Genomic DNA, 22111 nt, shown 5'->3' on the forward strand with positions numbered 1-22111 from the left:
CAAATATAATATCACTTATATATGGAATCTTAGAAAATCATACAAGTGAACTTATTTACAAAGCAGAAACTGACTCGCGGACTTAGAAAACAAACTTCTGGTTACCAAAAGGGAAAGGTGGGGGGAGGGATAAATGAGGAGGTTGGTATTAACATAAACATCCTCTGTAAAACCTATATGGGAAAAGATTCTGAAAATGAATGGATATATGTCTATGTATAATTATATCACTTTTCTGTACACCTGAAACTAACACATTGTGTATGAAATGTACTCCAATATTTTTTTTTAATTTTAAAAGAGAAGAAAAAAAACAAAGTGTGAAGACTTAGCCAAACAAATTCAGATTTTACTATAAAAACTCTAACAGCTTGTTATTGGTGGAAGAATGGACATATTTATTAGTGGAACAGAGTGAAGAATTCAGAAATAGACTCACACATATATTGGCAAGTGATTTTTTTTTGCCTTGGCCGTTGTTTTTTAATGGAGATGCCAAGCAATTTGAGGATGGTTGTGGTGATGAAAAATCAATTGTGTTTCTATATCCTAGCAAAAAAATTACTTGGCAGTTGAAATGAAAATGTTATCCCACACATGAGAAATATTTATGTAAAAATTAAAATATGAAAGATGAATATACAAAAAATTACAAAATATTACTAACAGAAGTTATGGTCAGTTGATTGTCAACAAAGCTGCCAAGGTAATTAAATGGGAAAAGGACATTCTTTGTAATAAATGGTGCTGGAAAAACTGGATATCAATATAGGGAAAAAAGAACTTTAACCTTTTTCTCACATCATATACAAAATTAACTCAAAATGAAACACAGCAAAACACAGTTTTGCTCTTAAACATAAGAGCAAAAACTATAAAACTTCAAGAAGGAAAATACAAGGAAATCTTTATGATCTTGAGATAGACAAAGCTTTCTTTGCTAGGACATAAAGAAAAGAGTAAATAATAAAAAAAAAATTTGATGTTCAATAAAATCTAAAAAGTGCTGTCTTTCAAAGACACTAAAAGGACTTAGAGAAATATCTGCAAATTATTTTTCTGACAAATTAATTATGCCCAGAATAAAAATGTCTTTAAAGAAAACTTTTTTCTCACTTTGGGAAAGGTCAGTGTGGGAGCTGGTTGTCTGCAACAATCGCTGCGTGGGTGATCAGAATTCACAACATCTGAGACGTTTTCAAATGATGACACCACCAGCATGGTTCTTTGCATTTTTTAAAAATCACTGTATAATCTGGATTTTGATTAACTTGTCTCAGACCATCCAGGTAGGTGAAGTTTGACTCTTGTAGCCTATTTTTAAGGATCTGTAGGCTGAATCTTGCTCTTGTCACCAGCATCTGGGCTTTGTGTGTGAGGGCTCCCCACTTTTTATTGGGATCCTCAATGACTGAGGCTTTTTCTCAGATAGAACAAAGTAAGTTTCCAAGATCTCTGGAACTCCCAAGGTAAAGACTTCATCGGAAGCTCTAGCAAGAACAAGAAGCTCCCAGGGTGGGGAAGAAGGGAAAACATACCTTTCAGCGTCTTCTTGGAGTCACCATAAAGTGCCTCATAGATCTGTAGCTCTGACTGGAGGGACTGGAAGAGCTGCTGTTTCTCTTCGCACTGTTGCTGCAGGAGGGCCAGCTTACGCTGCAGCCTGGCAAGGGAGAAGCAAGGGTCCACTGAGCAGGTGGATTCCTATCAGGGCAAGAGGCTCTGAGCCAACTTTTACATCATAGAATTTTAGCCCTAGATGTCAACTGAGGTGTCATGAAGACCACTGCCTTTATTTTACAGATGTGGCAAGGGAGGCTCAGAGGGTAAAGCCCCTTTGCTTAGAACTGTGCTGTTAGCTATCACACCTGGGACACACTACCCGGTGTTCTTACTGCCCCACCGTGTCTTGTCATGTTGTCCAGCAGTTACAGGGCTTATGCTGGGAAGCAGCACCAAGGCTGGTGTAGACCTCCTAGGTGATGATGGGACTAATATCCCAAAACTCACTAGAAGTACTTTCTCCAGAATCTGATATGCTAAAGCCTTACTTACATAAGAGAGTTTTACTCTCTCAACTTTGGAGTGAAAAAGTCATTCCTAGAGAAGTCCTTCCTTCTGTTCAAAGTTACCCATAAATCTGAAATAGCAGAGGGGATATCGAGGTTTCTGAAAAGGACCATTCACTGACTTGCCAATATCCCTTTTTCTAAATCTGAAAATGCGGCCATCTTCAATGGGCTCCCTCTAACCTGGAGTCTTTCTCCTGGAGAGACAGTCGTTCCTCCTGGAAATGCAAGATCTCCTGCTGCTTCTCCTTCAGGTCTTCCAGTAACTGCTGCCGGTCTACCTTTTGGTGCTCCAGCTCCATTTCCAGCTCTTGAAGCCGGGATCGAGAGGTCAGCAGAGCCTCCCTCAGGCATTCTGTTTCCTGGGAGTGCTCTGGAAAGCAGGACACAGGAGTGCGTATATTGTAGGGTCAAAGGTCAGCAGGAAGATAAGCCCAAACACATCCATCCCGACAAACAGAACTAAGGTGAAAGGAAGGCCAGCTTATGCTGCCAGGGAGGCAAAGCCAGTGTCTGCTGTTACATCCACATGCTCCAAGGAGTGGGAGCCTCTTTCTCTGCAGAAAGAGGTTGCGGCTGTGATTCAGTATGGCCCGCCTTGGTTTTAGGGAACACACTCTGCTTCCTAACTCTATTTTCTAAGTACTCACATACGCTCTATGCAATAATCCATTCGTGAGTTTTGCCAAGGATCAAGAGGCTTATGTAGAAACCTCTCTTAATGTCTTTTTCCTTTCCTGCAAGCATTATTTCATTCTGGGCTTAATCCTCTTAGCCACCATTCTTTGTCTATTTGGCTATTCAATAAATATTTGTAAATAAAAATAATTTGTGATTGAAAATACATTGATTTCATTAACTCAATTAAAACTAAGGTCACCGCCCACCCCCCCATCCCCCTGCCCAGGCCCCAAAGGAAATGATGCCCACATATGGATGCCCGCTCAATAGTGTTGAGAAAGCTCTGCAAGATGTTTTTCTAGCAGAGGACCAGGGACCAAAGAGGAGCCCTGAGTGTGTAAGGAGAGAGATGGAGAGGAGACATGGGGATAGCACATCAGCACGAGAGGGACACAGGGAGCTTCAGCGAGGTCTTGGAAGAACCTGAGAGGGTGTTTAGGCCTCCTGCTCCTCCCTCTCCTGGGTCCAAACTAGCTGTGAGTTGTGGGGAGGTAGGACAGGCACTAACTGGTGTCCAGTTTGATAGCTAATGACTGAATTACTGCAAGTGGGTTGCACAGAAGTGGATTTCCTAAAGCTCCTCCTCCTGGAGCCTAGGCGTCTGAAGGCCCATGCTTGGGCATTGTCAGGAAATAGCCCTTTCTAGAGTGAGAAAAGCTATGGGAGTTTGATGTTGGTGGGTCTGAGTAGCTCTGTTCTCTCCACCTTCTCTCTTTGCTTCTCCAATTGGTGATGGGTGTGGCCAGGGAAGAAATGGATACAACACTGACCACAGTTTGTGGCTTTTGGCACTCACCTCTGGAAACATGACTGAGCTGAGCCTGAAGCCTGTGGTTTTCTTCCCTAAGGACTCTGTTCTCATTGGAGAGCTGAGGTGTGGACTCCAGGCCTGGACTGTAGAAGTTAGAGGTTGAGCCTGTCCGGGGAAGTGCAAGCAGGTAAGTTACACATTTGTGTAATAGAGGATCTCTGTTTGCTCATTCTCTGTCTCCAGACACTGTCCCAACCCAGCAGAAAACCCCGAGGACTCGTGTCCTGGTGGGACAAAGTCTGCTGGGCTGAATGCCTGGCTTTCCTGTGGCTCCTCTGCATGGGTTCTTTGCATGCATTTCATGTGCCCTGGGTGAGCTGTTCAGGAGGCTCTATTCTCTAAATAGCTGCTCCTGCTGCAGTGTGGACAGGTCAAGGGTGTTTGGAAAGGCTGGCCTCCCAGTGTCAGCAGCCTGGGGGAGAGTGTGGGCAGGAGGCTACCTTGGTGAGTGGCTGCGGGAGGCCTTGCAGACCTGGCTCCACCACACGCCAATCACAGAACCAGGGCACAGAAGTCAGCAGGCAGCAGATGAGCAGCTTTAGGGTGAACAAGAAGCCAGAAGATTCTGGGGACCAGATCTGGTTAGATCTGCAGTGAGGAGAGTTACTCTCTGAGCTCAGATACAGCAACAAAGGGAAGGGAATGGTCCTTGCTCCTGCCTTGCTGACTGTAAGGAGCAAGTGGAGGAAACCAGACTACAGTGCTTTGAAATCTGTGACTCTCTTCTCTAGGGCAACCTTCAGAATCTCCCTAATTAGACTGGAAATAGGAGGCCCTGGGCCTCTCCTACCACTTTCGCGGGCAGTGGAGCTGAGTCTGTTTTCCAGCTGCTCCCGCAGGCGGTCATTAATGCAGATGGACTCCTCCAGGCGCTGGCGTAGGTTCCGGATTTCACCAAGATGCTCCTCTAGCAGGTCAGCCCCTGCAGCCACCCAGGACAGGAAGAGGTAGAGATGGAGCATCCTGTCTATTAGTGGGGCCCACTAGGGGGGCTCTGCCAGTGGTCTCTCAGCAAGATCCCTAAATATCACTGTCCTCTCTCATGGGCATATGGGAGCTCAGGTGACTTTGTTTAAAGAGTAAATTGGCTCCACCAAGATGTATACACACAGACACACACACATACAATGGAATATTACTCAGCCGTAAAAAATAACAAAATAATGCCATTGCAGCAACATGAATGGACTTAGAGATCGTCATACTGAGTGAAGTCAGAGAAGGAGAAATATTGTATGACATCCCTTATATGTGGATTCTAAAAAGAAATGATACAAATGAACTTACTTACAAAACAGAAAGAGACTCACAAACTTAGACAACAAACTTATGGTTGCCAGGGACAAGGTTGGGGGAAAGAGATAGTTAGGGCATTTGGGATGAACACGCACACACTGCTATATTTTAAATGGATAACCGACAAGGATCTACTATATAGCACACAGACCTCTGTTCATGTTACGTGGCAGCCTGGATGGGAGGCGAGTATGCGGGAGAATGGGTACGTGTATATGTATCACTGAGTCCCTTTGTTATTCACCTAAAACTATCACAACATTGTTAACTGGCTATACCTCAATATAAAAAAAAGGGTTAAAATTAAATAACCTATCACTTTTACCCTAAAAAAGAGTAATTTGATTTCAAACACAGGACAGCTAGTGCTAAGCAAGCCCCATGGGCCTCCTCCCATATAGGGGTGCATGTAAGGGAGTTGTAAGTGTACATGTACAGGGTTTCATAGGGTTTAGAGAAACAATTGACCTGCTCGGCTTTGTATTTACCTGTGGGCTTGGAGTTAAGCTGGTACATGGAGGAGCCTGAGGATAGGTCCCCGGATATGCTCCCTTTCTGAGGCCTCATCATGTCCCACTGGCCACTGCTGCCCAGGTACCCAGGCTCCAGGATTCTGCCCAGGTCCGTGGTGCCCCTTGGAGGACAGAGGGGCTGGGGAGGGTTGAGGTAGTGGGAAGATCTGGCTTCTGTGTGGTTGGTTGGCAGTGTGGCTGGGGAAGCAGGATGAACACTGGTGACACCTGGGCAGAAGGAAACATGAGTGAGAAGCAGTAGCAGAGCACAAGGATCAGCCAGGAAACGTGTGACTGAGAAGAGCAGGCACTGGAGGGGACACATGGGCTGAGGTCCCGGTCGGCTGCGGAAAAGCAGTGACATGAAGACTGACACCCCGGAAGCTACAACTCTAACCCCTTGTATTTGCTAGCATGAGCGCAAGAGGTAGGGGGTGAATAAAGCATCATAAAGTCAGCCATGTGCATGAAAGGAAAGTCCTGTGGCCCTAATCCTGGCTCCTATGATAATGCCTCATGATAGAGTCCAGGGAAGTTCCTGGGCAGAACTCACTGGGAAAGTCAGGGGTCAAGAGTGTGATGGGCCGTAGCACTGAGCACACCTGTGAACAGGAATGTCTGTGTTCCTGTGAGTACTTGCTGTTCCAGAAGCTAAAGTGCCCATTTAGCTTTAGCTTTGTCAAAAGAGGGGTTGTCAAAAGAGGAAGGGGGCATAAATCCAGCTAGAATGGTGGCCCCAGTCACTCCAGACTGAACTCTTTGCTGAGGTTGGGGGAGGTTCTGTATAAGGTAAAAGGTGATTTGAATCTTACTCAACATGATTCAAGGAACCGAAATGTCATCACTCGCATCTGAAGAGTCACGAACACTCTCCCATGGGAGAGGTAGGACATTTCAGTTCATAGGCTGATGCCTTCATAGACCCTATGAAATCATGGGCCTTCCCATCATCTCTGCTTCTATTTAAAAATAATCCCAGCTGGGTGAGAGAGGGAAAGAAGTGAACTGGCTATAGTTCAGGATATTCACATTCAGAAGACTGCTTTCTTCCAGGGATTATCGACATGAGCAGCAGAGTAAACAGGTAGCTCTGCCTAAGAAACAGGAGTGAGGAGTGAGGTCCTGGTTTCTTCCAACCAAGCCAACCCCCTTTGAGGGATTAATGTAGTTGGCAGTTGCCAATTTTGATCCTTGTTTATAACTGTTCTCAAATTTGGCTACATTCTGGAATCATCTAAGACAATGTAAAAACAAGTACCAGTGCCTGGTTCCCCAGAGATTTGACCTTAATTGGTATGTGGTGCAGCTTGGGTACTGAATGTTTTAAAATCGTCCTAGCTGACTCTAATAAGCAGGAAAGTTTGAGAAGTATTGTCAAGTATCTCCCCTTCCCCAATTTGAAAAATACTAGATATTCATTGGGATCACTGGAAATTAAGGAGGAGGATAAAAAGTGTAAGCATCCAAATTACAGTCCAGGATTTAAAAGAGAGGTGACTCCCTACCTTGTCCACACCTCTTTCAACCCAACGCCACACAAGGCAAAGGGGGAAATCAGTGGTTGCTGACACTCAGCTTACTTTCTCACCAAGGTTGTAGGAGGCTTCAAATCTTATCAGTAACAGGGATCAGTAGTCTCATGTTCCAGTCTCCCCGGCCACACAATACAGAGCACATGCCCTAAACCATGCAAAAACACCAGATAGACACTTGCACAAGAAGATTTTAGCTCCATAGAGACCTGAGAAGCTGCCATGCACCACTATCCACTCGGAAGCTTGCTTTAAAGCAAAGGAGGAGAGCTGATGAGCTCTTTGGAGAGGACTGTGCTTAACAAGGCAAAGAAAGGGCTACAGTCTTTCTCGCCAAGGCTGGACCATCCAAAATCTGGCACATGGAACAGACTGGTTGTGACTCCAGTTCAACCCGCATCAGTGGACCACTTCAGGCACAGTGCTCTTCTTCCTGTCTTTCCCTTTGGGCAAAGACAATGTGACAATGTGGAAAGATGAAGGAAAAGGAAACGAAGAAAAGAAAAGTAGTCTAGTGAACACTCTTGCCTTTCGGCATGGAACAGATTTGTTATCCATCAGTTGTTGGTTCCAGATCTGCTATGGTAGCATGGTAGCAAGTTCTAGTTCAGAGAGAATAGCACCTTTCTGTCATCTCTAAAGAGAGAAAAGACTTTTGCAAGGGGCCTCCAGATGGTTCAGCTGAGCTCAGCCTGTGCTCTCAGCAGGACTGTAACAAAACCATTCTAGATGGAGAAGGTATAATGGAAACATGGAACCAGGAGCAGCAGATCCAAATTCAAGCCCATTTCTCCCCCTTACTAGTGACCTTGATCAAGTAACCTCACTCTCTGAGTTTTAGTTCTCTGCCCTGGCTCTGTCACACAAGGTAAGACCATGTTCATGTTGGTAGGTACTTAGATTGCTATACCCGTGTAACACTGGTAGCAGAAGGTAGCCTCTTAGACCTCACTGCCTGCTGGAAGGAACATGTGCAGACTCTCCTTAAAAATAATCTCTGTCTCGCTGGAAATCAAACTAATGTTAGAGTAGACAGTGTATCCAATTTCAGGGATACTAATGTGGTCTAAATGGGGCTCAAGGTGTACACATTCTCAGCTGTGGTCTTAGGTCATTGGACACTCTCTATATGGTGACCATCAATCTCTGGCCCATCCAAGCTCTTCTTTACAGGCACAGACCATGGTTACAAGGTAATTTCAGATTGCTTTCTAGTATTTTTTAAAGCACTACTAGAGGGAAAATTCATCATGTGAAGTTCTTTTCTTATTTCACATAGGAGGATAGTTAGTTGCCTACTAACTGATGAAACACACATATGAGAAAGATAACAGCGAATATATTTCCCAAAACAGCAAGCGCAGCTCTGCCTCAATCGTCCACTGATAGCGTGTACCCCTGTGTTATTTTTAAAACTCTGCCATCCAGCCAAAGCCATGCAGAGACACACAGTGTGGGTCCACCATTCGCAAGCACACAAACGCAGCAGGAAGTGCTCACTTTCTCCTAACTGCTTCCGCAGCATCTGCAGCTCCTGCTGAGCCTCTGCCAAGGAGACCATGGGTGTCTCACAGCAGCCAGGGAGGGGAGGGCCAGCAGAGCTGAAAGGCAGGAAGCTGGGTGGAGCTGAGGGCAGTGGTGCCTGGGGAAGGCTAACCAGCGTGGGTATGGATTGGAAATGAAGGCCTAGAAACAGAAAGTTAGGGAGAAAGGACATAAGTCATTAGACCGAAAGGGAGAGAAAAGAACGGGTGAAAGATTGAGAAGGTGAAACTATTTCCTGACCAGGTGTCTCCTTGGGGAGTGTCTGTCATTCAACTTGGTGATGACTAAGATGGCCAAGGGGGAGCAGAGCTACCCAAGAGGCTGACTTTTCTCACCCCCTCCTTCTTCTCCCCTGCCAGGGCTATCCTGCTTTCACATTCTATGCTCATCTTGTAAACAACTGGTTATAAAAGGCAAGGTAGCATTACCATAGCTCAGGCAGCCATGAGAGCCCCATCCTAGCCATCTGGGCGTGGCAGGTCAGGATGGCTCTGCCTGAATGCTCTCAGGAGCCCTGGGGTGCTGCTGCCAGCATGGGCCAGTCAAGACTCCCCTACACCTAGAACTCCTGAAAGCAACAGGACTCGCCCTGAGGAGGACTGAGTAGACTAGGAGAGTGGGGACGCTGGCATGACTAATGCATGAAATTCAAGGCTGACGGAAACAAACTTGAGAATCCCAAATCACTGTGCTCATTCACCAAAGGAAAAATAAAAGCCTTGGCAAACTGAGACACAGTGGCATGCAAATCTGTCTGGACATTCAAATAGTTTAAGAAAAATGCTTAACATATGTGGATTCTTCCATCGATGCAAACCTACTGAATTGTAAACTCTGGCAGAAAGTTTTTTAAAAGAAAAAACTTCGCAGGTGATCATTATGCAGCCCATCTATAGACTTCAGGAAGCCTGGGAAGTTCTGATGGTTGAATCTCCTTTTCCCAAAAACAGTTGAAGGGCATGTAGCCCATGGAGGGAGCAGAAACCAAGACGTCTAGACTCGTGGAGACTGCTTCACACAGAAGACAGTGATCACATTCTGAAAAACATCCCTTATCCCAGGATGCTGACATAGTATCAGAGCAGTACAAGACCCCTGAATTACCAAGTGACACAGTCCAGGCCTCCTTCATTCTGATTCTAAAACCTTCGACCTTCTGCTCTTTTTAACCCCAAAGCATTCACAGAGATGTCTACAGTGCTTGATGAATGGTTTTTCCCCATGATTTCCTGGTTTAGCTGGAAATTTTGGCCCAGAAACTTTGAGCCCAAAAAGAGTTGGAAACATTCTTTTCCTTAAGATTTGGTTGACTTGCTCTCAAGAGAGACAAGGACGGCAGAAGAAAAGTGTTGTTCTTCTGTAGGCATCTCTACTGAATGCAGCCTCACCACAACCACACTGAAGGCAGGCAGCCAGCCCATCTTGTTGGGGGGCAGCAGGTGAGAATAAGGTTTGCCCGTTCTGTGCCATTGTTAGTGTGGAGCTGTGATTGGATAATACAACCCCTGGTAACTAACCTGAGGCAGGTAAATGAAATATACAACTCTTTCAGTCCAAGATATACACCATGTATATATCAAGGACCACCGACTCATTCATAAAACCATGAAAGATAATGTAATGTGCACAGAATCCCTTTTAAGGATACGGAAGCATCCTCAGCTATGAAGGAAATAGCCCCACCAACTACAGAGGCTCCTCTGCAGATAAAATGGGGAAAACATACAAGGGAACAGCAGATGGAAATTTCTTTATGCTCTCTGGCTACAATAATCCTGAGAGAAACATTTTGCCTCTTTGATTCCCAGGGTGAAATGAGAGAAAGAAATGAAGATGATTCTTTTAAAATGATTAGCCAACGATTGGTCAAAATTTGATCTGGTATGCAGATCAAAGTCTGATGTGGATTATTTATTTTTCTACAGTGGTTAAAGACTAATCAGACCCTCTTAGTGAATTTGAATGGTCTTTTGATTTTTGTCTAGGATTCAATGTATCTAAGCTCCTAATGATGCTTTTCTTGTCTCTGAAGAAAAGTCAGAGCTGAGTGAGAGGAGATGAAGCCCCTGCCCCATTGGCTAGTGCATACCTGGATGGGCCTGGCTGGCCTCCTTGGGGGGATTCTGGGGAGCTGGGAAGCTGACGGGGTTGCTGCTGGGTTCGGCCTTAACCTCCTGAGATGAACTGGTTGCTGATGGTTTGGAAGACAGTACAGCAGAATGACTCGAATGATGGATGGAATCTACAAAACCCATGAATGAAAGAACATGTTTGGTATTCTACAAAGAACTGGAATCTGATCTTACAATTTAACCAGGGCAGAGCCTTGTTTTCAGAGACAGCACCAAGCACAAGCACTGTGAGCAGCTTTCATTCCTTACTTGCAGATTGCTCCTTCAGTGAGAAAAGCCACCTGAGAGGTAATAGTGGGGCTCAGAGCCGGGAACCAAGACAAAGGCACCTCCAAAAATACCAGGCAAGGGCAGCAGCAGATGTGGACACCCAAGGAAACTCAGGGGTTCAGGAGCTGCAGCGGGTGGAGGGATAAGACATCCCATCTTAAAGGAGGAGATCAATCAGACAGATTGTGTGCCCGTGAGGCAGTGGGGAAACAGAAGTCTCCATCCTCTTCTCACTCTTCCCACTGTGGTTTGCCTGGTTCAGCCTGACATATGCCAAGGTGTATCTATAAAGCCTGGATGTAGACGTCTCCTCTCAGCCTAGAAAAAGGTGGTTCCACTCAGAAAGTGGAGGCTACCTGAGTGACCAGGTGAAGCCTTCTTCTCTTCATAGTGTGTGTACTCGCTGGCGATGTCCATGTCAGAGCAGGCTTCCAGCTCGTCAGACAAGAAGGAGGAGCTGCTGGGAGAGCGCTGAGAGTCTGACAAGGCATGGCTGCTGCACGGTGTGAGGGAGCGGGCGTCCAGCTTGGCCTGCAGGACTTCAATCACTTTCTCCTTCTCCTGCAGCTCCCTGCTAAGCCTAGTGGGGTGAAGGAGGACAGAGGGGAAGCCAGAATCACTGGATGAGCTAGTTCTTATGAGGAAAACTACGTAAGTCAAGGGGACGGTGCCTGCAAAGAATAAATGAAACTACCCATGTCTGGTTTAGGAGTGAGAAGTAGGCCGGGTGCAGAGGGAGGGGAAGCAAGAGGTGCCCAGTGCACTGGCCACACGATACACTGAGGACTCGCAGGGGCTCAGCCAGCCCTCTAAGGCACTGCTGCTCCAAGCGTGGTCCCCAGGACAGCTGGAGGCCGAGAACTGCTGGTTCCCGGTCTCCAACAACATAAGTACAGAAATGGACGCTGAGCACTGAGAAACACAGCAGTGTGGCATTCTCACTACATCCAAGAGTACGTAAGTAGAATCATCTGGCTGATGAAGGTTCAGACCATGTGTGGGTCTATGATAGATTAGAGATAAAAACAAAATCCTTTGTCCTTCACCACAGATATTTTGAGGAGCACTGAGTGGTCAAAAGCATACTCATGACACAAAGGGATTTGATCTAGTAACTACAAAGAACTCTGAGCCTGAACTTTATTGCACATAAGCAACTATGCAGTGACTCATTGAAAACTGGTTTCCAAGGCACTGTAGCCTCCCAAGATCTGCAACATTGAGGGATTTTATTAGGAACTGTAATCCAATTCTTTTTTTCCCAGGGAAACTGTATGGCCACTAAACTAGCTGCTAACTCAACTTGGGGGTAAGCCAACTTGGCAAAAAGCACACTGTGTATTTAAACACACAGAGTCAGGGAGCAGAGGAGATCCTTGGGGTGCCAAGGACCCTTGAAATTTGGTAAGTTTACTTTTAGGTCAGACTGACTCCAGGTTACTAAGCCTGGAGAATCATTATACAAATAGAAATCAACAGAATTCTATCAAAAGAGTGTAAAGAATTGGGCTAAAAAGAACAGGAAGGTGTTTCATGAACAAATTAATTCATTACACCCACCTCCCCACTTCTGACTTGTGAAGTTGCAGCCCTCCTTGATCCCTTAGGCCTTGTTCCCAATTACTTTACCAGATTCTATTTGAATTACCTCAGAGCCAGTGGCTCGAGTCCAGCTTGATCTTTCTCACTTTTATGATCCTCTGCAAACCAAATTCAGAAAGAAACAGTAAGAAATTAAACAGGTCTCACTTTACACATTACAACTGCAAGAGCCTATTCGAGTGCAAAATAGTGACCACTCTATGTGTGGTCAGGACATGTGGAAGAATTAATCTGGGAGACCTCAGGCAGCATCTTTAGAGAACAGACCTGCAGGATCTCCAGCGCTCGCCAGGCAGAACTTCCCTGACCTGGTGATCACCATCATGACTGCCTCTGCCCCAAATCAATGCAAAAAAAAGTTTAAAAGGCACTTGGCCAGATTCCCTCTGTAACATACCAGGCTCCAAGCCTGCCACAGAATGACTCCCAGGTGAGAGCTCTGTGTCCCCGCATAGCTTTCACGTAGAACCTACTCTTGCTTTGAGGAAGTGACCAACAGCCCTGCCCCACCTCTGCATCTACTACTGGGATGTGGGTTGGTTGGCCCCCAAAACTGACCCTGCTGTGCCCCCTCGGGTGCTCTCAGGAAATTCTAAGTAAAAGACTCTAACCGTGACCAATATTCCTGGCCTGTGTACTGTGATGTTCAGTGCCCATGTTCAAGTGGGCATGGTGCTGTCCTTTATCTCTATTTGAATTATATTCATGTGTGATGCCGGGCAATAGGCGAAGAAACAAGAGATGTCAAAAGGTAAGTCATTTGCCCAGAGACTGAATGGTAGCATCAGGCTAGAGCTTGTGTCTTGCAGTTCTCAATTCAGGGCTCTTTTTATTGCCATAAAGTCCTCCCATCCCTCCTCCCTTTCTCCCCCAACACTGGATGAACTCAGCCTCCTTTCCCAAAGGGCACATTCCATAAATGATGAGGTTTCTACAGTTGTAATCACGGCCTCTCTGACCCTGCGGTTCCTCCTCTGTGCGGCCTACTGGCCAGTCCTGATCCAATAACAGCCCCCGGGAATGAAGCAGAAGCAGGACTTGGGTTAACAGCTGTGGGAGGTGAGGCGGCCACCTGGGACTAGGCTCTGGGAGTCACCAAAAGGGTACCAAAGCCATGAGGCCAACTTACTGGTGCTGAGTTTGCTGGTGAGCCTTTCTGTCAGCTGGCTGCCCTGGGCGAGGTGCTCCCGGAAGCTCTGTCCCAGGTAGTAGTCAATGTCATTGCTCCTTAGGAGGTCCTCGAAAGACTTTACTGTGTCTTTCGAGTGCTGGGTGAGAAGATAACAGATACCTCTCCCTTCCCGTATTTTCTGACGTAGGTAGGACAGTTCTCGGGCCTGGTCCTGAATCAGGGAATCATATTTCCTAATGAATGAAAGAAGAGGAAAGAGTAAGAATGGAAAATTAAGCTATGGGGGCTTCTGTAGAGATTTCTGTAAGAGCATCTCTAAGAATTCCTCAGTTTATGCTGAGTTCTGGCACCAAAACCAAAGGATGTATTTAAGAGTAAATTCTGTTCTGACAAGCTTGCATCAAACACCATGGTACACCACCATTCCTCCACTGTTTAATATGCATTAGTCATGTGCCAAAAGGGAAAACTAAGTTCTGTGGGGGTAAATACCGTGCTGTATTTTACTTCCCTTACAGCACCAGTATAGTGTAGACTTCTAGTTGATAATAAATGCTAAATATATTTATTGAGTAGGCACTCAATAAATGCTAAAAATCCAAATAAGGCCTTTCATGTCCTCTACTTCAAAGACCATCTATATTACAGCTGACTGTATTTTGCAAAGATGGCCGTTACTCAAGCTCCCGTTCCACATGCTTGGCTACAATGTGGCTGTGCCCCTCTTTCATCATTAGGTAGAAGTCATTCTCTACCTCCTCAAATCCGTGTGGGCTCTGTGACACTGCGCCAAGTCCAGGAATCACTCTTAATTCACTGGGCAACTTTTACTTCCTGACTCTTGGAAGCCAGCTACCATGCTGAAGTAAGACAACCACTATGAGAGGCCCAGGCCAGGAAGAAAGGCCCCAGAAGACAGGAAGCCACGTGCAGAAAGAGAGAAGCCAGGGAGCACTGTGTCACCAGACACGTGGATGAAGAAGCCATGTCTAGCCAGATATCTCAGTGACTCCAGCCCCAGCCATCATCTGACGGCATGAGAGACCCCAAGTGAGAGCTACCTCTACTAAGCCCAGCCAATCCACATAAATTACTGTTTGAATCCCCTACTTTGGGGTGGTTTGTTACTCAGCATAGATAACCTGGATACTGAGATGGACATCTAGTCCAGTGTTTTTCAACACGAAGTATTAATAACAATAATAATTATGGCAAATAGGGTTGAGAGCTTTAATATGTTCTAGGCATTGTTATAAGCACATAGATTAATTCATTTAAACCTAATAACCACCCTTTGAGATAGGTTTTCTTATTATCCTCATTTAATAGATAAAGAAACAGGCTCAGGAAGACTAAGGAGCCTGTAAGTACTGGACCTAGGATTCAAACCCAGGAAGTCTGCCTCCAGTTTTACTACTTGTATGTCTGGTCGCTGTATGAAGGCATTCCTAAGAGGAAATCCCAGGGACCTGGTATCTCCCAGCAGGGGTCATGTGTCCTTTCTTAACACCCAGGGCTACCATTGAAATAGGTCCTCTCTGACTGCCCCAATGGGTTCTCTCTTCTACCTGCCTGGGCTTCCCTATTTCACACATAAACTTAGACATCTTCAATCAAGCAGTGATCCACAGAGCACCCTCCTTACCCAGGCCACGAAGCAGATCTCAGCTCCTCGGCCAGCTTCCCTTCCGTTCCAGTTTTTGGGAGCTGGGCTTCTAGCTGGGACACCCTCTGGATCAGACTCTCCAGATCCTTTTTAGCCTGAAGCCCTGGAGGGTAGAAAGCCCCAGTGCCATCAGACAGCCACCCCTCGTCCTCATCAGTGACACTGTGCGGTGAAGTTCCTTCTAGGGCACCAACGGCCTTCAGCTTTCGGGGTCTCTCCAGACTAGATGAATAATCGCTTGTAACTGAGAGGGACCGAACCCGGCTCTTCAGGTTCTGAATGACCTTGTTGGCGTTCTGCAGCTGGGCCTTCAGATCTTTGATGTCCTTACGTAGGACAGAGATGTCTTCTGACTTTCCATATGCCCGGAGCTCCTCCTGCTTCCCTGGTTGGCTCTCCAGGGGCTTCTTCCCAGGGGGGCTGGTCATTGTGGAGTCCAGGTGTCCCTGCTTGGAGCACAGCCCCTCCATCAAGACTGTTTCCCTGAGGCTGTCATGCTCCTCACACTCTGAGAAAAGATAAGACATCCTCCTGAGTAAAGCTGGGCATGCTGCTGAGGCCATGCCCTTCAAGGTCTTGAGGACAATAATTACTAGAACAAAAGTTAAAGCAGTACTTTATTCAGTGCTGGCACTATGCAGGCCTCCATATGCTGTATTTCTTGTCCTCCAAGAGCCCTGCAAGTCAGGTGTGGTCACCTTCTATTTTACTCAGTGTTTTTCTCCTCAATTTCAATTTGGTGAATGTCCCTATAGCTAAAGTACAGAAAAACACTTTTTTTAGATGTTCAGTTTGCATATCCCCCTGATAGTTCAGTTGGTATCTGCCTGCAATGCAGGAGACCCTGGTTCAATTCCTGGGTCAGGAAGATCCGCTGGAGAAGGGATAGGCTACTCAGTACTGTATTCTTGGCTTTCCTAGTAGCTCAGCTGGTAAAGAATCCTCCTGCAACATGGGAGACCTGGGTTCTATCCCTGGGAAGGGAAGATCTCCTGGAGAAGGGAAAGGCTACCCATTCCAGTGATCTGGCCTAGAGAATTCCATGGACTGTATCATCCATGGGGTTCCAAAGAGTTGGAATGACTGAGCAACTTTCACTGACTCACTCAAAGCTCATTTGATCTTCTCATTAATAAATAGACTTTAGTATTTTTTTTTCCTGGTGGTTCAGATAGTAAAGAATCTGCCTGCAATGCAAGAGACTGGGTTTGATCCCTGGGTTGGGAACATCCTCTTGAGAAGGGAATGGCAACCCACTCCAGTACTTTTGCCTGGAGAATTACATGGACAGAGGAGCCTGGTGGGCTGCAGTCCATGAGGTCAGAGAGTCAGATACAACTGAGCGACTAACACATACACAGTATTTTTTCTGAAATAATCAGTTGGATGGAACATCTTTTTTTAAAGTTCACGCTGAATTTTTTTTTTAAACAGGCAGCATGTTGAAAACTAATTGTAGAAATTCAAACTCACTCTCAGCTTCATTTTGGGCATGAGTTCTCCAAACTTTCTGTCCCCCTCTGTCCTGTGTCCCCTTCAGTCTACTGCACCCCTCAGCCCTGCTCCTCATCAGATGTGGGGTTGGCCAGCAGCACCCAAATGTGAAGGCTGCCCTTAGTGGGGGAGGGCGAGTCCCACACCCAAGCTCTCACCAGGGCTGGTGCTCTCCTCCCGCTCAGCCTCGTTCTCGCTTCGACCACAGGTCTCATAGCCCAGGTCCTGGAGGTCCACCTGCACCTGCTTGCTGTCCTGCTTCACCGACGATCCACCTGCTTGGGGACAGACCGGGGGTGCTACAGAGGATCGAAATTTCCCACATACACTCATCCTCAGCAGCATGCACCCTGGCCCTTGGGGAGGTCAGACCCTGAGTGGGATAGATGCTTCTCTGGACTGAGGTGGGAGAAGAAACACCTGCTCCAGGCACCAGGCCCTCCCCACCAGGTGAGCTTGTTCCCCATTGGTGAGCTTACCTACAGATAACCTGGGCTTCCCTGGGACCAGACATGTTTAAGTCAGACACTGTATACTATCAGCTCTACAAGCCCCAGGGAAACTAGCAAATGCTTTGTTCATGGGGCTCAGGGAATGTTTGGATGGAGCAGAACTAACTCAGGTTCAAAGACACCAAGATCTGCACTGTTCTGTAAGTGTTATAAACATGACTGTTTTATGTTAAACTGATAAAAGTTAAATAAAACTTTAAATCCTCAAATTGAATTAGCTACATTTCATGTTCTCCATAACCACATGTGATGTAGATACAGAACATTTATGTCACTGCAGAAGTTCTACGAGAAAGCACCGATTCTAGACCAACAACATGGTACATTTTTGAAGAGTCTACTGTGGTGCAAAGAGGAGCAGAAGAGAAAGAATCAACATATGTTGAGAGTGGTAAGGCAGTCTGTTGACTGTACCAGAAATCAGTGAAGCTAGATGTTAGCTCATTTCCTCCCTATGCTGTCACTGCAAACTTGCTTTATTCATTTATTTGTTTCTGCCATCTGCAAACTGAAGTTAAGTATCCACTTCCATGGGCTTCCCTGGTGGCTCAGTGAAGAATCCACCTGCCAAAGCAGGAGATGTGGATTCGAGCCCTGGGTCAGGGAGATCCCCTGGAGAAGGAAATGGCAACACACTCCAGTATTCTTGCCTGGAAAATCCCAAGGACAGAAAAGCCTGGCAGGCTACAATCCATGGGGTTGTAAAAGAGTTGGACATGATTTAGTGACTAAATAACAAAAACAATCCACTTCCACAGTGCTAAGGTCATAGTCAGGATTAAATTGGCCATGAGACTGGGAAAGAAGAGTGAAGTCTGCAAAGCATGAGCTTCTCAGGAAGAAGACAGGTGGTGGTGAACTTAAGACTTACTAAACATGACTCTGTATTTCTCCAGCTGGTTGGCCTGGGCAAAGACAGTGGCTTCTGATATCAGCAGCTTCTCCTGGAGATCCTGATAGCGTTGTTTGCATTGTGCCAACTGGGAGCGCAGGTGCTTCGTGGATCCTGAGAGGCTAAATTCTGACTGCGGCCCAGGATCATGGGTCTGGGGCTGGTTATCCAGCTGTGAAAAGAGCCAGCACAGAGTCAGGGCCATCTGAGCGCCTCCCCAGGCAGTGGTGGCCACTTCGCCTTGCGAACCCTGTGTACTTCATCCATGTGTCTGTCGTAACATTCCTCATTCCACTTGGCAGCTACTTGCTTTCCAGACTGAGCACCTGGAGAGCTGGGGTGATGTTTTATTTATCTCTGTTGCTACAGCACACAGCACAGTGCCACCTGAGTCTGTGAGGAACCCTCAGCAAATGTTTGTTCAATGGTTGAAAAGAGAAGGGGTGGAAACCTCCACTCATCTCTCCCTGCATTCCTACCCAGTTGTTCTCTCAGTCCTCTGCAATCCATTTTACCTAATCCTCAGCAGGCAATGGCACCCCACTCCAGTACTCTTGCCTGAAAATCCCACGGGCGGAGGAGCCTGCTGGGCTGCAGTTCATGGGGTCACAAAGAGTCGGACATGACTGAGCGACTTCACTTTCACTTTTCACTTTCATGCACTGGAGAAGGAAATGGCAGCCCACTCCAGTGTTCTTGCCTGGAGAATCCCAGGGACAGGGGAGCCTGGTGGGCTGCTGTCTTGGGGTCGCACAGAGTCGGACACAACTGAAGCGACTTAGTAGCAGCAGCAGCTCAACCCCCTCCCCTTAGAGAATCCTGACAGTTCCTCTGAGGCTCAGGAGCAGACCCCTGTGCTGAGCTGTGAAGTACACAGCAGTGATAAGTAAGAGATGTCATTACACACCACTGACTGGCTGCCTTAAAGCCCCGTGTGGCTCTATATTGCATCCTATGGAAATGATCTGGTTTTGTGCCATCTTTCCCCACCATGTTGAATATCTGAAGGGCAGAGATGAAGTCTTATTGCCTGTTTCCAGTGCCTAGTGTCTTGCCTGGAAAATTAAGCACTCAAATATTTATGAAAATTAATTACTCATGTAATATTCATGAGATAATATCATAAAAGAAACCTTTCTAAAGGCTGGATGTTAGAGGAACATTATCACCACTACTTGTGGTGCAAAGGTGCCCTTCCCGTGGTACCTCCTGACCCACAGGGCAGACCTGTTTAAGGCAAAAACGGACATTTCCAGCCTTTCTCCAAGGGCTTTTCATCTAACCCCATACTTACTTGGTGAGCATCCACTGTGAGGGCAGCCCCAAGGTCAAGGCTCCGGGGTCTGGGGCACGGCCTTGTGGTCACACCCTCCTCTTCTAGGCATTGGTGCTTTCCAGGAGAGTAAACCAGCTCTGTGTTCATTCTGTTGATCTCCTTGGCCAGGTGCACAAGGAGCTCAGGATTAAGCTTACTAGTCCCTTCCTTGCTGCTCAACACCAGCTGTTCTTTGAGGAGGCTGATGATATTGCGGGCATTCTTCAGTTTTCCCTGGACCTTTCTGAATTCAGCCTGAAGGCTATTCTCATTCAGAACCCCTTTGGCAACCACAGTCTCCACCATCGCCTCGCCCTTCTCCTTGTCTTCCTCAATCTCCCATCCATCAGACATTGCTTCTCCCATCTGCTCTTTCAGCTCTGCATTCTCAAGGCAAAGGCTCAGCATGGTGTTCCTGCAAGAAACATACACAGTCAGGGGCCGGGTCTGGTCTTGGCCTCATTTCCTAAGAGCCCGGTTAACCCACAACTCAGTCCATCAGAGACTCAGAGACACCCCAGTACATGAAGTGACTTCAGAGACCTATTAAAACATCCCTTATTTTATATACAAAGAAATCAAGGCTCAGGAAGAGCAGGAGATTCCCCACACTCCCATAAATACTTGGCAGCATTATCACTAAAAATCTGGGACTCAAGACACACAGTCTACTTGTCTTTACCCATGTTTGCAACCTCATGTTCTAATTTTCAGTGGCCTGTAGAATAAACAAGGATACTTAAACGGTTAATAAAAAATTAAAAAGGACATTGCCTGGGATAAATTTATTATTATGTAGACTACAGTTCTATTAATTATCATCAGTCATTTTTCAACTACTGGATGAGAAACTGGGACCCAGGAACACAGAAGAAACAAACAACACTAACCAGAACTGTAGTCAAATGTACTTATGCTAATTAGTTGCTTTCTGTCTGGCTCCTTTGTAGGAGATCGTCTTCATGAGAGCAGGGATTCTGTCTGTCCTGTTCACCCAGTGTCCCCAGAGCCTCCACAGTGCCAGCTGCACATAGAATATTCATATTTGCTGAGAAGATATAATGGGCTAAACAACTAATTTTCACCAAGATATTCTGGTTGCAGCTTTTCCTCCCACCAAATCCTTTACTAGGATTGGATGAAAGCAATAAAAAGTATGGCTTTAATAAGGCAATTTACTTAAAAAGGCAATTCACTTCATTGACTTAGTGGAGCCACTGGATGCTTACACGAAATTCTTAAGTGCTATGGTTAGTTCAGTGTCTGCAACTGAGAAGTTACAGAATTCTGCTCTTGTCAACTGCAGACCTGAGGAATACTAACAGCAGAATCCTAGGAGGTGCTTGCTTAAAAAGCTTTAGGGCTAAGGCCTAAGAATCCACATTTTATTTAAGTTCCACAGGTGATTCTTAAGCACGTTAAGTTGAGAACTGCTGACCAGAGAGACAAAGGAAGTAGCTGATTCACAGCCTGAAGGACCAGCAGTTGGCTGTGCCTCTACACTGCGTTTCTCAGAATCCTAAAGTTTTGGAATAGAGCAGAGCTTGTCTAGAGTGAATTAAGGGTGAGCGTGGTTTAGGACACAGGAATCAGAGAGACTGTGAGAGTTTCCTCAACGGAGAAAAGGGGAACAGGTATTTTACTAAAACGGAGGTGTAACAGGGAAAGAAAGGGGCGAAAGGGGCACATGTGTGGTATAAAGAATATTTAATGTTATGTCATAACTTTGTATTTGGGGGAAAACCCTGCTCTTTTCACAATACAAACTAACAAAAGCAATGCTCAACGAAATCTTCCCAAAAGAGAATTACATAGAATTACGAATTACATAGTCAATCTTGTACAGTATCAGTGGTCCTTCTATATTCAGCTGTGGGATTGAAAGAGATGTACTGTTCTCACCCATGATAGCACAACAAAGTTTACACATAATGAAGTTTAAATCAAACTTAAGCTTTAGCTTAAGTAGAATTTAAGATGAGAAATATCATGATGATTCAGAGTAAAAGAACCAGAACAAAGGATGATTGCAAGAAAATTTCAAAAAACGTTCGATAAAGTATATAGGAGAAAAGCCTTAGAAATTAATATTTGGGAGCCAGGGATCTTGCCATGGACTATTATGCAAACTTCAGCAAGTTTGCTAGAACTTTTTGGGCCTGAGGTTCCTTAACAGTAAAAGGTACATTGTGCTAGATGTCAAAGTACTAATATTAATATTATTCTATGACTCAGGGACATTTAAGTGACATACAATAGGCAGGGAAACTATAGGGTATGGATTAGGAGCTGTTCATCTGCACAGCTGTGTTCTAAACAGCAGGCCATGAGGATTGTGACCCTTATGGACAAATGAGTGAGTGGGTTATCCCTACGCTATTAGCATGTTTTCCAAGCTTCTTTGGGGGGCGAGGGGAAAGATTAAAGGCAGAGCCATTCTAGCCAATGAATAAGTTACTTCCCACTTTTGCAAAGTAAATAAAACCGAGATTATTAAAATTGTTATTCCACAATTTAAGGATTTGTGCTGCTGAGAGAAAGATGAGTGGAGGCTCTGTGTAAACCCTCCTCCTCATGGACTGTTCTGGTTCTGCATACAGCAGTGAAGCATCTTGGGTAGCAGGAGATTCCTTACACATTCCAGTCAATT

At 45.8% G+C, this 22111-nt stretch overlaps 1 protein-coding gene across 34 annotated transcripts in view; it reads right to left on the bottom strand.

The window, feature by feature from the left end:
• The window catches only part of PDE4DIP (phosphodiesterase 4D interacting protein), a 238169-nt gene that overhangs the window by 11960 nt on the left and 204098 nt on the right, over nt 1–22111 (bottom strand). For 10 of the 34 annotated variants that reach the window (XR_009734923.1, XM_061409258.1, XM_061409376.1 and 7 more), the window contains 14 exons: nt 19441–19876; nt 18126–18318; nt 16901–17020; nt 15228–15756; nt 13580–13815; nt 12497–12548; nt 11205–11428; nt 10536–10688; nt 8402–8587; nt 5346–5597; nt 4352–4483; nt 3547–3666; nt 2253–2442; nt 1539–1663 (listed from right to left, as the gene is read on the bottom strand). Coding sequence is in view for 33 of the 34 variants with exons in the window: in XM_061409258.1 (XP_061265242.1) it covers nt 1539–1663; nt 2253–2442; nt 3547–3666; nt 4352–4483; nt 5346–5597; nt 8402–8587; nt 10536–10688; nt 11205–11428; nt 12497–12548; nt 13580–13815; nt 15228–15756; nt 16901–17020; nt 18126–18318; nt 19441–19876 (2948 nt within the window). In the remaining variant the exon portion in view is untranslated. The remainder of the gene's footprint in view (nt 1–1538; nt 1664–2252; nt 2443–3546; nt 3667–4351; nt 4484–5345; nt 5598–8401; nt 8588–10535; nt 10689–11204; nt 11429–12496; nt 12549–13579; nt 13816–15227; nt 15757–16900; nt 17021–18125; nt 18319–19440; nt 19877–22111) is intronic. The other 24 variants (XM_061409264.1, XM_061409149.1, XM_061409324.1 and 21 more) reach the window with 7 other exon arrangements.

Source organism: Bos javanicus, chromosome 3 (assembly GCF_032452875.1).
Source record: "Bos javanicus breed banteng chromosome 3, ARS-OSU_banteng_1.0, whole genome shotgun sequence".
NCBI lineage: Eukaryota > Metazoa > Chordata > Mammalia > Artiodactyla > Bovidae > Bos > Bos javanicus.